Source organism: Bos indicus, chromosome 3 (genome assembly GCF_029378745.1).
Source record: "Bos indicus isolate NIAB-ARS_2022 breed Sahiwal x Tharparkar chromosome 3, NIAB-ARS_B.indTharparkar_mat_pri_1.0, whole genome shotgun sequence".
NCBI classification, from domain to species: Eukaryota; Metazoa; Chordata; class Mammalia; order Artiodactyla; family Bovidae; genus Bos; species Bos indicus.
The window spans coordinates 82,199,472-82,214,178 of record NC_091762.1 but is presented as its reverse complement, the minus strand read 5'-3'; the positions used below and the strand labels follow the sequence as shown (position 1 = coordinate 82,214,178).

General features: G+C 41.7%; 1 protein-coding gene across 4 annotated transcripts in view; it reads left to right on the top strand.

Annotated features, from left to right (window-relative positions):
- PGM1 (phosphoglucomutase 1) overlaps window positions 1-14,707 on the top strand; it is a 67,968-nt gene that overhangs the window by 22,539 nt on the left and 30,722 nt on the right. For 2 of the 4 annotated variants that reach the window (XR_011565850.1, XM_019957323.2), the window contains exons 1-4: window positions 6,254-6,786; window positions 12,184-12,346; window positions 12,692-12,838; window positions 14,424-14,549. Coding sequence is in view for 3 of the 4 variants with exons in the window: in XM_019957323.2 (XP_019812882.1) it covers window positions 6,487-6,786; window positions 12,184-12,346; window positions 12,692-12,838; window positions 14,424-14,549 (736 nt within the window). In the remaining variant the exon portion in view is untranslated. Of the gene's footprint in view, window positions 1-6,251; window positions 6,787-12,183; window positions 12,347-12,691; window positions 12,839-14,423; window positions 14,550-14,707 lie in introns of those variants that run through there. The other 2 variants (XM_070786423.1, XM_019957324.2) reach the window with 2 other exon arrangements.

The following is a 14,707-nucleotide window of genomic DNA, read 5'->3' as shown; positions in this document are numbered from 1 at the left end:
TTGTTCTCATGTAATCTAATAATGATAATAGCAGATACCTGTGCAGGGTGCCCTACACCAGCACTGGTTTTAGAATTTTCTGTATATTACTTCATTCAATGGTGACTGTGACAACATGCGGGGGGGGAGGGTACTGTTTTTCTCCTCAGTTTTTCAGATGGGGGCAGTGGAAGCCCAAAGAGGTTAAGTAACCTGTCTGAGGTCACACAGCCAGTGACTGGCAGAACTGGGTTCCAGCTCCATCAATCTAGCCCTAAAGTCCATTCCTTGAAACACTGCAGTTAGCTGTCTGCATCTGATGATTTAAATATAAAAATATGGTATATTCAAAGTTTCCTTGACTCTTCCAGTAATGTTTATAACTTTTATAAAATTATCTTAAAATCCTAAGCCAAAATAAATTACTCAACTATACATTGTAAATTGGTATCACAGGGCTGACCTGTTAGGTAAACTAATATCCCAGATTCTCTTAACGTACTTAAAATATAGATTTTCTCCAAGACTTATTACAAAACAGTAGTACTATGTTTGGTTTATTTGATTATCTTTCTACTATGAGTTTGCTTCACATCAATACTTAATTCTAAATCTTTTTAAGTTAAAAAGTGCCCAATTCAAAAACCATTCTCTTATTCCAAGCAATTGGCTTTCCCTGGTGGTTCAGATGGTAAAGAATCTGCCTGCCATGCAAAAGACCTGGGTTCGACCCCTGGGTCAGGAAGATCCCTTGGAGAAGGAAATGGCTACTCACTCTAGTATTCTTGCCTGAAGGACAGAGGAGCCTGGCGGGATATAGTCCATGGGGTCGCAAACAGTCAGACACGACTGAGTGACTAACACACACTTCCACTGGAATTGGGGGTGACACTGACTGGAAATCCAACAGTGGAACCGGCCCAGTCCAGAACTCATGCCAACAGCGGGGTCTCAAGTGGCTTGTGTTCACAGACCTTTCCCCATTTCTCATGTCTCATGAGTCTGCAGTCCTTACTCTCTTGAGAAGATCCATCTAACTGATATTCTGCCTGAAACTACTCTGAATTCTTTTCCAATTCTGTGTATCAGATCCCCAGCTCTTAGATGTGCCCGAGTGATCCAGAGACGGATCTGCATACTAGCTCTCTCATGTTCCCATGTATTCTCGTGTCTGCCGGTTACAGTTCTATAGATATTCTCATGACATGAGGTCCCTGCCCCACAGCTTCTGAGTTTATCTGTCTTCCCAGTTCAAAGACTAACTAAATCTGACTGGTACACTTTTGAGTCCTAATTCTATATTCCTAGAGGAGAAAATATGAGTGATCCAGCTTTGGTCAGTTGTCTGCCCTTGATGATCATGGCCTGAGTCCCACAGTAGAAACATGGCCCTAGGAGTCCACCGTTGTGGGGTGGGGTCAGGGACAGTTTAGAGAAGAGAGTGAGCAGAAGGGGTCAGAGGAAAAAGAGGTTGATTGGGTAGTGTCTTCATGTTGGAGGAGAGTAACCTACAGAGCCCAAACTGGCCAAGGACTCAGAGTTAAAGAAGTCTTATGCAAGAGGAGCAGCTCTGGATGGGGTCACAGAGACCAGGATCCTCAGATCCACCTCAGCTGCAGGGGGAATCCTTTTTGCAAGCCTTGGTTAATCTTTTTCCAGTCTCTCCTTCTCCAAGCTATTTGATACACTACTGGCAGCCAGTCAACTTTGAAAAAAAAAGCAGTTTGTATTCCTTCTGCTTAAAAATATCCATAGCTTCCGGTGCCTACAAAATAAACCTCACTGTGGTTCATGAGACTGTGTAACCTTGTCTTAGCTACTTCTCCAGCCTCACCCCATCACTGCAGCCTCTTGAGAGCCACAGTCCCATCCAGGCACCTCTGGGACATAGACAGTCGTTGTGAGGCAGGTTATCATCATCCTATTTTCATCCTCAGGGCATTGAGGATGGAAGGGTGAGGGGCTAACATTTACTGATAATCTACTGGATGCCAGACACAGGTCATAAGTGTTTTCATACATGTTGCCCGATTCAGTACTGAGAACAACCTTCATTGTGATCCCTAGCTTACAGATTCAGGTCAGTTAAGTGAATTGCTCAAGATTGTACCTCTCATGTATTTTAGAAACCAATATATATGTATATTTTTTTAATGAAGGATAATTGCTTTACAGTGTTGTGTTGATTTCTGCTCCACCTCAACATGAACCAGCCATAGGTATACGTATGTCCCCTCCCTCTTAAACCTCCCTCCAACCTCCCAGTCCATCCCACCCCTCTAGATTGTCACAGAGCACTGGGTTTGAGCTCCTTGTGTCAGGCAGCAAATTCCCACTGGATGGCTGTTTTACATATGGTAATGTATGTGTTTCAGTGCTGCCCTCTCCCTCCCCTACTGTGTCCACAAGTCTGTTTAGAGTCCAAGATTTGAGCCCTGGTTGTGTCTGGCTCCTGAACCTGTGGTCTTTGCATTATCCTGCAGTGTCTCCTCTGTGGCAGGCATTCAGTGCAAGCTTACTTACTGTTGGTTGGAGAAATGAGTGACTTTTCTCAGCTGGTGATTCCTGTCACTGGAATCACAGATCATAAGTGTTTTCGTACAGGTTGTCCAATTCAGTGCTCAGAACAACCTTCATTGTGATCCCTAGCTTACAGACTTGGGTCAGTTAAGAGAATTGCTCAAGATTGTACCTCTCATACATTTTCGAAACCAATATGTATTTCTTTAATTGGAGGATAATTGACCCCAACACTCGGGCAGGCACCTGCAGCATCACAAGCATAGGGTTTTGGCCTGGGGGCGGGGGTCTGATGATCCCTGCTGCTTTCAACCGGGTTAGTAGCTTACTTTCTAGTGCTTCTGCTGAAAGACAGGTTACCAGTTCTAAATAATGTGCCCATTCCTGTGGCATTTACTAAAGAATAATTCTTGATGTGAAGAGGTGAATCGTTTCAGGCCTTGGGTCCCACTCTCCCATGAGCCCTGGGACATGGCAGTTAGCGATCCAGTAAACATTTGTCGGTGGAAAAAAAGAAAGATAGAATGAATAAAGTATTGGCAAGTCTTCTGTTTCTGCTGTCTTCTACTAGGAAGGCATCACTGCTGATCAGAGTGGAAACTGGAGTCTTTGCGAGGCTGGGAGCGAAGGGGTTCATAACTCTGCCATTGTGAAATTGATTGGACCCAAGACCAATATGAAAGTTTCTTGTCTGAAGGGAATAATCCTTAAATCCCCCATATGGTTTAAATGTAATTTGTGTCATTGTGAAGGAGTACTGGCGAGGCAGGCGAATTCATTAGGCCAAATTGGGTTCGCTATGCTCGACAGTAACGTTTCTGAAGATGAAGTTCAACCTTTGCTGGAGAGCTCAAACAAATGAGTTTCTTAATAGCTGTCCCACTTAGTCTGAGCGTCTTCGGAAGCTTAATGTTTTTAATGCTTCTCCTTTTTTACCACACTTCACAGTCCATCTAACATTGCTGCTTCTGGTAATATTTTTATATGGGGTTGAGTTCTATAGTGTCCATAAAATTATGACTCAGGCCCATTTTTAGAATAGAAGCTTTTTTAGGGCAAGTATTATATCTTTTTGGTTTAGTTTTGCATGCTGACAAACACCATGCCAGCACATGTAGTTGGTAAAACATTGCTCTTTGCTTTGAGGTACCAAACTCTCTCCTTTGGAGCCTTAGGCTTGATGTGCACTTGAATTGCTGGGTATTCATTGGCACGTGCAGGAGCCATGAGAGATGAGAGTCTTTCCAGTCCATGCCTCACTGTGAAGCTGGCTCACATGCAGTGAAGTAAAGAAAAGTGTATGTGTCCATAAGGACATTCCATCCTAGAGGGGGTCTGGGTTCGCCTAGTGACCCGATTCCCCAGGTTTCATACGTAGGACTTCTCAATGCTCAAACGCTATGGTCTATTTCCATTAGTGTTAAATAATGTTTTAAATATGAAGATGCTCTGCTGGAGAGGAATATTTAAAAGGCTTCAAAGTGAGAGACCATCAAATAATGAACCCTGAAGTGGCATATCAGCTGTTTGGAGAGATAGGGCTGGAAGAGCAGCAGCATTATGAAGTTTGCAGTGATTCTTTTAAACTATTTTAGAGTCAGAGGAGTTACATCTGGAATACTTTCTGTATCAGTCAGTTTTTAGGTGGTGATAAACCTGCAAAAGGCCTAAGAATAGGCTTATTTCTGGAGAAGTACAGCTTTTACATCTGTTTCGATGTGAAGCAATATTTTTAGAAACAAATTTTGGTTGGTACAAAAACACACCGATAAGCTGAGGTGTTCTAGTATCTAATTGGTCACTGTCTTCAAAAAAACAAAACAAGCATTGCCATGCTTTGAAATAACACCTGTCAGATCTTATGCTACAAATAAACTCACTTTGATGCTTGTGGGGTTTTTTTGGTATGTGTGTTGAACATCTATTTTGAATTTTCATAATTGTGCCTTGAGTCTTTATGATTTCTCGTTTTATGGAATTTATTTGCACTGACCATAAACTGTAAATAAAATAAGTAAATGTATGGGAAAAGCCCCTAAGAGAACAGTACTCTCCCTAGCTCTGGATTCAGAAAGAGCTTTTAGAGAAAGTGGTCACCCACCAGCAGAGAACATGCTGGAATGTGTGAGCAGAGAAGCTTTAGTGGGGATGTTGGAGCCCCTTACAACCAAGTGTTCCTGAATCTTCGCTGGGGTTTCAAGACCTCGTTAAGGAAACTACCAATTACTTGGTTGATTGCTCTGTTATTCTCAACGAAAAAACTGTTGAGTTGTTATTTCAGAAATATGGCTCTATTATTAAATATGTCAAGACATATATACTGGTGTAATTTGTGAACCTATCAAAAACAAGAGAAAACTGGCCACCAAACTGAAAAAATGTGAATTTACAAAGTGCATTTGTAGTAAGTTGAAAAACACTGAGTGTGTAGGCTACTAAAGCAAGCTTACTTCACAAGAGTTTTAATTTTAAAAATGCAATAAAGGGGCAAAAATAAGCTATGGAATATAATTGTCTTTTGACTGACTGGTTTTCAGCTTAATAGATGTGTCTTGTGAATTGTGTTAATGTTATGTCTTGAGGTCCTGCTTGCAGATGGGCCAGCTCCATTTGCCATATGAAGGAGACCAGGCTCCCTTGGTAGTGGGGTGCTTTCTGCTCATGGCCTATTAGTTCTTGGTCCTGTGTGAACAGCACCTGGAACAAAGAGACATTCTTGCCTCACAGAAGGCTGTCTGCTGCTCCCAGGGCCTGTCTGCTTTTGGACCTGGCTGGACAAGTTAGTAGGAAAATACCCAGATTTTTGTTTTTTGAGGGATTACTACTTTTCCCTTGAAAACCTGACTTTTATGCGCACATCAAACTCCCCAGACATGTGGCATAACTAGTCTCGATTTACTTTCCAAGTCTCCTTAACAGGTTCACCAAAACCTTGACAATGTGTTGTTCACTTGCTCAGTCCTGTCCAACTCTTTGTGACCCCATGGCCTGCTAGGCTCCTCTGTCCATGGGATTCTCCAGGCAAGAATACTGGAGTGGGTTGCCGTGCCCTCCTCCAGGGGATCTCCGCAACCCAGGGATCGAACCCAGGTCTCCCACATTGCAGGCGGATTCCTTACCATGTGAGCCACCAGGGAAGCCCTGTTCATCCCTACTTTTCTATAAATTCACAGAAATGACCAGTTGTTGATCATTCAGGGCATGTCTGTGAGTCTCTATTCTTCTCGAATTGAATACTATTTAGTTAAATCTTCGGTGGCCAGTGAATAAATCTGTTCTGTTTGATGCCTTTTCTCCCTTCTAACTGGGATTGTATGTGGGAAGTAAAAAAAAAATCACTTGAGTATCAGATATTTGAGTATCAAAATGATGGTGATGAAAGGAAACCAGAGGTAACTGAGATCCGTCATTTCCATTTTAAGACTGACCTTTAATTTGCGAGATGGCATGAAACAACTTTAGCTGCAGATGGCCTTATCAGAGATGACTGCCAGCGAGGCTCTGGTTTAAGGGTGTCAGTGGCAGCGGGAGCCACACCAGGGCGTCTTGTTCACGAACCTGCTCCTCAGGACTGCACTTGCTCCGCCTTTGCCTGGCTCTGGGAGGGGAGTCTGGAAGCCACCTGGTGTTTGTAACTGAAGTCTGCTGCACGCAGCACCCTCTGGACCTATCTCCACCCTAACAGGGGAATGAGGCAAAAATAATTGAAGGGTATTTGGCGAGGTTGTGGGCAGAATGTCCTCATCAAAACAACACTGAAGATCTGCTTTGAGTGTGGGTGTGGGTGGGTGTTTGGTCATTCACTTTTTCACATGGGGCGACGACAACAGGAATTAACCCCGCTTCTTCATTGAGAGGGATCATCCAGGCAAGATCTCTTTTAGTTACTCGGGTGACACTGTAGCAGCTTCAGGTTGGACAGACTATTTTGGGGACCCTTGACTGCTTTCTGGACACCCTCGCTGAGCCAAGTGGTGGAAATGAAAGATGAGTGATTTTGATGAATGGATTTCTGGGAAATACAGAAAAATGGAAGAAGGTCCTCTCCCTCTGTTGACTTTTACTACAGCTCCCTACTATGACCAGAAACCAGGAACTAGTGGATTACGGAAGAAAACCTACTATTTCGAGGAAAAACCATGCTATCTGGAGAATTTCATCCAGAGTATATTCTTTTCCATAGACCTAAAAGACCGCCAGGGAGCCTCACTGGTGGTTGGTGGAGATGGGCGGTATTTTAATAAATCGGCAATAGAGACAATAGTGCAGATGGCAGCTGCCAATGGGGTTGGTATATGATAAGTATTGCTATGTTTCTCGCTTTCCATATAACCTCTTAATTCTGCAAAAATATACCCAAGTACAAAGATTTGTATGTTGTATACACCTCAATGCTACTAATATCCGATTAAGTTTGATTGTGACTTCAGAGATTGTATATTGTGATATTACCCCTGAAATTACACTTGTCGCATTGGGATTTGGGGATGTAAACTCAGTTTCTTATGCTCTGTGCCTGTTGCTTGAAAATGTACCTGTTGCTTTTAGACATTTAAAGCTCACCCCAGCCTTAAGCTGTCTTATCTACATTCTAACCAGTTTTGAGGGGCACTCTGTCCTGCGTAGGAGGCTCTTAGGAGCCACGGAGAGAGGGAGATTTTGTTTTCTTTCAATGGCTTCCTTGTTGAAGTTCAGTCACTTGTCAAACAGGAAAACAAAAGCCAGGGCACGCTGTTATTTGTGGATCCTGGTAGTCGTGCAGAAATGCTGGGAGAGAACTGGAAAATGTTAGGTGTGAGCCTTCCAAGAGGACCTGTTAGAGGGGAACCCACTTATAATGACCTTGGATACAAAGAAGTCCTGTGTGTGGTGAATTTGTGCAGCAGGGTAGAGATAATAACTTCTGTGAGCCTATAATATAAGGAGGCTCTGCTAAAGCTCTGCATTGTGAAAAACTGTGTTGGCTGAATTAACCAAATCGGAAGGAATCTTGCACCAGGAAGCATTGATATTGATAATCTAACAATTTGCACAGTCTCACTGATTTACAAGAAGGCAGGCATCAGAACATTGCTGTTTTTGCTCTGCAAATTCCTCCGTGGGACCAAAACTACATTTTTAGTGTTTTGGATTACACTTAGCAATAATTTGGAGCACATAGTCCTTCAGTACTTATAAATTTTAAAACTTTGTTTTATTTCCTTTCTGGAAGTGATTCTGAGAACATAAAATTTAGCATTATAACCAAGTGCGTTAAGCATTTATTTTCAGTGTATTTTAACAATACACTAAGCAAGTGTGATTGCAAAAGTCAAATTAAAAAAAAAAAAAGCATATGTTAGTTACCAAATTCTATTTAGAAGAGTTTGTACATCCTATTGTTGTTAATGTGAGATTCCCTTTGTACCCAGTTTCAGAATCTGAATGCTTCTCATATAAAATTTGCTGATAAAGCACTCAAATATGAAATTATGATGCATACACATTTTTAAGATAAAGTGTGACATGCTGTAAATTTCATCTTTGAGGAGAGCTGCAAAGGCAATGGTATTGAGATGCTTTTAATCTTTTGGGAGAGAACGAATGAAACATTATTTCTCTGCATATATCTAGATTGTTGAGTGAATCTGGTACACTGTCCCCTTTGCTGTGATATATTTGGCTTCATTTCATTTTTGTGCAAAGCAGAAGGATGTGGAAGGGGTGGTAGGAATGTGTAATTCAGGCAGACCCTGCAGACTTTCTCAGATTTACGATCTGAAGGTTTGCTAAATAATGCATTTAAGTGCTAATAATTGACTAAATATGGTAACTGCCTATTTGTTAGAGCTGTGGCAGCCCAAGCAATATTTTCAAGTCTTTTCAAGGACATTCCTTATTAAAAATAGTGTTGCATTTGAAGCACTTGTGCTACGCAGCTGAATTACGTAAAACGCTTAGTGGACCGATAAAGCACTTTCATCTGATGAAACCTATCAAATCCTATTTAGTTTGATTTCTTTTTCTAACATACCCGAAGTTCTATTTTAACATCCCTTTGATTGTGGGCAGAATTTAGGGAGGTAATCTAAAGGAAAGATAATTTATTGCCACAGATTTTGGTATTAATAGAAGTCAGGGTTCTTTCCTCAGTTTTGTCAATACCCACTATACCCATGAGCCAATTCTAAGAGAGCTTTTCAGCCTGGTGAGCTACATGGAAATAATTTCATTTCTTCCCTTTAGTACGCTTTTATCTGGTACGTTTATGGATAGTAGAATACACTTTGCCTTTCCTTTTATTTGCACAGAGCTGTCTGCAGTTACAGGTGATTTTAATGTACAAAATAAAACATTGGTAGGGTCTCATTTATGGTACTGGTGTCTTATTCAGTCCCCAGAGATTTATCCTTGAGATAATTTTAGAAATGAGAATAGAACCTGTATATATGACTGGCAGAGCAAAGAAAATGGAACCTTTTGTTTGTTTGTTTTGTGTTTTGGGGAAACATAAGCAAACACCAAGCCCTAGTTTCAATTGAAAGGAATATTTTAATGTTTGCTCCCTGTCGTGGTTAACTATAAAATGTTGAGGGAGAAGGAGGTATCCGGTTTAGCAGCAGGACTTGAGTTACACAGAAGGGAGCGGTGGGCAGGAGTAAGGGCAGGAAACGCTTTTTGGTGAAGGACTCTCGGTGCAGGGCTGAGGGCTGAGGGGGTGTCTCTAAGTTGGTAGACATTTGGGACCCAGGGAAGGTTTTTTTTTTTTTTTTTCCCCTTTTTTGTGTTAAAGTGCATTTGTGTGTTAGTCACTCAGTCATATCCAACTCTTTGTGACCCCATAGACTGTAGCCTGCCCAGCTCCTCTGGCCATGGGATTTCCCAGGCAAGCATACTGGAGGAGGTTGCCAGTTCCTCCTCCAGGGGATCTTCCCTACTGAGGGATTGAATCCGGGTCTCTTGCATTGCAAGCCGATTCTTTACCACTGAGTCACCTGGGAACCTCGTTGTAAAGTATATCTAACACAAAATTTGCTGTTTTAACCATTTTTAAGTATGCAATTCAGTGGTGTTCATTACATTCATAATGCTCTGCAACCATCACCACTGTTTCCAGAACCTTCTCATCATCTCATCTAAAACTCTGTACCCACTAAACAGTTGGTTTCCATTCTCTTCTTCCCCCCATCCCCTGCCAACTCTGGTTCTTCTTTCTATGAATTTGCCTCTTCTGTGTCCTTCGTATAAATGGAACCATCCAATACTTGTCCTTTTCTGTCTGGCTTATTTTACTTAGTGTAATGTTCTCGAGGTTCACCCATGTTGTAACATGTATCAGAATTTCCTTCCTTTTAAAGGCCAAGTAATATTCCATTGTATGTATATACCACGTTTTGTTTATCCATTCATCTTTCAATGGACGTTTGGGTTGTTTCCACTTCTGGTTATTGTGAATAATGCTGCTGTGAACATGGGTGTGCAAATACCTGTTTGAGTCATTGCTTTCTTTTTGTGTCTATACCTAGACGTGCACCTTCTGGATCATATGGTATAGGGAAGGTTTTTGAACAGGGAAGGAACACAGAACTATGGTCTAGAAAGCTGAACTAGGTGGGCCTGGTAGGTCAGATAGATTCAGTGAGATAGAGCAAAGGAGGTGCAGGTGGGAGAGAGGCAGGGGAGATTGAGTCAGGAGCTTAGCAGTGCTCCAGACATCCTTAAGGGGAGGAGGACAATAGAGTAATGTCTCCCAAATACCAAGTTGAAGACGAATATTCTTGAGCAAGATTCATGGGAAAGAGTCTGCTCGGGAAGGTCAGCTATTCCTATTCTTGGGCTCAAGAGAAAGAACCTACCAGGGGCTTCCCTTGCTTCTCCTGATTTTCTTACTGTTACTTCCTGGTATAAACCTCTCAGTCTTGGACCATTACTGAGTGCAGATTTCACCATAAGGAATGGTAGAATTATGGGGTGACCTGTGTGGTGTGGCTTAATATTCATTTATTAGCTTCCCCTTCTATGTTAAGCACATACGGGATCGAAGTAGAAGTCAGTGTGCTTGATGCACAAACACAGTTTTCGTATTACTCCACCAGTCACTGTGGCTGCTTAAATTGCCATCTCTAAGCTCCTCTCATCAAAATTATGGAACCGCTCAACCACAGAGCAGTTTTCATCAGAACAGCACCCAGAAACTGCCAGAAGCGTGAGATGTTACCATTTCCACTGTATTGAGTCAGGGAGTTGCCACTTCCTGAGGGAGGCAGGACATAAGAAATATATTAGAATAACAGAAATTGTTCAGGGATAGACATCCAAGAGCCAAAAGGGGCCTGGAATGAAGCGGCTGCTTCCTGGGAGGTGGTTGATAATGGAGAGGTTTAATTATAAGCCAGTCAAGCTGTTAGTGACCTACAGGAAAGTGGCAAAGCTAACAATCCCAGAAAAACCTCCCCTGGGAATCCAGGTATCTTATTGGCATGTTCAGTATTAGAAATGCATCTTCCACCATCAAGTCATTTCTTCAACTGCATTTATCTTGGGTAGGGCAAGAAGAAATAGCAACTGGAAAACTTAAATATGTCCCTGTGTCTTCAGAGGGGAGGGTGGAAGAAGGGCACAAACTCCTCTTTTTTAAAATCTTTTCATGAAGCAATCACATTTCTAGTCAGAGGCACTGACGGAATTCCCTTCTTTTCCGACTTGCAACATGTTGAAACAGATATAAATTACAATCATTTCAGTAAGGAGCTGTGCTTATAGATACTGTCTGTGAAAGATATGGGCAGGTGAGTTAAGAACCAACCTGTAGCTCCTTCATGTAGGTGGTCCTGGCTGGTTTACCCAGTAACACTCCCAGCATTCCCTGCCTCAGGCCCAGGAGGAAGCCCAGGTACACCCTAGTGTGGATAGGTGTGTTCTGCTTTGAGGAACCCAGTGTGTTAGGTGTGACATGTATGTGTGAAATAGCTAGTGGGAAGCTGCTCAGGGAGCTCAGCTCAGTGCCCTGCGATGACCTAGAGGGGTGGGATGGTGAGGGGAGCTCCAAGAGAGAGGGGGTATATGTATGCATAGAGCTGATTCACTTCATTGTACAGCAGAAACTAACACAGCATTGGGAAGCAGTTATACTCCAATTAAAGAAAAATCCAAGCTTGAATGGCAATAAATTTGTGAGATACATTTTATAATATTTCTTCATACAAAGTTTGCCCCTTTTACTTTTTTAGATATTTTAGTTTACAAAAGCCTCCTCTTTGGGTTAGAATTCCTTTAACTAGTCAAATTTATAGTCTCTTTTCCAATTTGGATTGAAAGTATGATTGAAGTGGATAAAAATGTGGATTTTCCCACAGATTTATAAGGTATCCAAATTATGAACCCAATCTGGAAAGGCCCTGTTTTCTTTTCTTGCCACAACCTTATAGCACTCCCAGATCATACACTATAAAGTCCCCCAAAACTATCTGAAGAAATGGCTTTTGTTCAGCAATGCTGATTCTATTTCAATAATAGTATTACTCAACAGCAACTATAAAATACTTCAATATAATAATACTAATAACCCAAGCTGTTAGACGTTCATTAAAGGGCATCATTTTGGGTCCAGTAGAATATTTCTTTGTCCATCTAGCTGTTCTGGCGTCACTGTGTGGTGGCTCTGGATTTATTGATGTTAAAGTGTGTATTCTGGCTTTCTTCTAGATTGGTCGCTTGGTTATTGGACAGAATGGAATCCTCTCCACGCCTGCTGTATCATGCATCATTAGAAAGATCAAAGCCATCGGTGGGATCATTCTGACAGCCAGCCACAACCCAGGAGGACCCAATGGAGATTTTGGAATCAAGTTCAATATTTCCAATGGAGGTGAGTTTGCTGTCATTTTAAGTACAGCCAATGTTATGTTCCTTAGGGCAAACCCATAACCTAGGCCTTGGAAGGTCAGGATTCTGGTTCTCATCCTTAGCAAGAGAGCTTTTTGTTTCCTTTTGGTGAAAATGAGATGCTTCTCATTTTGCCATACCTGAATATGAGATGCTCTGCATGAATGATCATTAACATATTTTCTTTTAGAAAATTCTGATACTTTGCTGCTTGCATGATGGCATGGCAGATGCACTAGTGAAGAGGAATTAGTTGATGAGCTTTGTGTTCTTTGTATTTCCATGTCAGCTATACAAAATGACCTACTCTTTGCTGTTCGGTTTCCAGGTCCTGCCCCGGAAGCAATAACTGATAAAATTTTCCAAATCAGCAAGACCATCGAAGAATATGCAATTTGCCCTGACCTGCATGTAGACCTTGGGGTTCTGGGAAAGCAGCAGTTTGACCTGGAAAACAAGTTCAAACCCTTCACAGGCATGTTCACTCTCCTCCTCTCTTGCACCTTCACTTTCACTTCTAGCTCCAACTTGAAGGATTTGCCTTTCAAGGTTTTAATAAAGTGGGTCTTTATCTCTGGAAAGATTGTGGTCACCAAGCATTGCATGCATAAATTAGCAGGTCTGGAATTGGGTCTGGGGGTCTAGAGACCTGGGCTGTCTGGGCTCTGCTGGGGATGAGCTGAGGGACCTTGGGTGAGTCAATTCTAAATCTCTCAGCTTCAGTTTTCATACCTATGAAACATACAGCCTTGACGAGAAGACCTGTGACATCATGTTCATAGCTGTCTTTTATTGAGCTTTTATTATGTGCCAGGCTCTTCAGATGCATTATCTCATTGGATTCTTACATTAGCCCTGTGAGGGCAGCACTGTTACTATTCCCTTTTTCCAGATGAGGAAACAAAGGCAGAGAGAACTTAAGGAACAGACTCAGGGTCACATCGTTGGTGAGTGGTAAACCAGGGTTCAAATGCAGGTGTGAATGCACATCGTCGGTGAGTGGTAAACCAGGGTTCAAATGCAGGTGTGAATGCACATAGCCAGTGAGTGGTAAACCAGGGTTCAAATGCAGGTGTGAATGCACATAGCCAGTGAGTGGCAAACTAGGGTTCAAATACAGGTGTGAGAGATTCCAAAGCCTGGCCCTTGACTTCATTTTCAGTAAAATCAACTTAGACCATTTTGGGGGCTAAATTTAAACTCACTGTATAGCAGCTGTGGTAAACATTTTATTGTTGAATGATAATGTATGATGATAATGGATGAAATACATGTTTGCAAAGTTATTCATATTAATACAACGAGGATGAGATGGTTAGCAGCGTGACTTGTGTTTCGACTTTGCTCTCACGTGTATTCTTTCATCTGGACTGCAAGTTTGTGGGATGCATTTTGTGTTTGAACCTACCCAGAAGGACAGACAATTGCATCCCAAGGAAGAGGAAGGGGTGCTTTGGTATATCTTGAAGACATTATTAGGGTTTAGAAAATACCAGTAGAGAATTTCTTAAACATTTCATGTTTTGAAAATGTTCAGACCCCTGAAAATTCAACAAGACTTAGTCCTTATGTTTGTTTTATTCCTTTAGCAGTGCATGTAAAAAGTGATTCATTAAAAAAATTTTTTCTCTGCTTTTTACCATTAAGTCTTAATGGCAATGGGCCTGGAAAAAGTAAAGTAGGTGTTACCTTTTCTGTTATTTTTTGACACTAAAATATACTTCCTGGAGATGAATCAACATGGTAGTAGAGCAGTTTACCATCAGACAAACCTCTGTCAAAATTCCTCAGTGTGCCACATCCCAGCTGTGTGGGCAAGTTACTTAATCTTTCAGAAGTTGAACTTGCTCGTCTATAAAATAGAACTGATAACATTTACTGCTCAGGAAATTTGTGTTAGTTTTGAATAAGAGATCATGTAACAGCCCTGGCACATTGGAGCTGCTCCATAAATGTCCTTTTAAGGTAGCAATTGCATGTTTACAGCCATATAATCATTTCAGAGGATATTTCAAAAAGTGTTTAGTTCCTCCATCTTTTAATGTTGCTTGTTCTCACAGTGGAAATTGTGGATTCGGTGGAAGCTTATGCTACAATGCTGAGAAACATCTTTGATTTTAACGCGCTGAAAGAACTGCTTTCTGGTCCAAACCGACTAAAGATCCGTATAGACGCCATGCATGGAGGTATGGAGCCCTTTCTCTTCTTTTCTCTCAAAGCTATGAAGCAGCTCTCAACTTTGTGTATCATGATGCCTTAACAAGCCTTTTCTTAAGGCTGTCTCTGGCAGCGTTTACACCATTACTTTCCAATCATTTCAGAGTGATATTCACCGATAAAATCT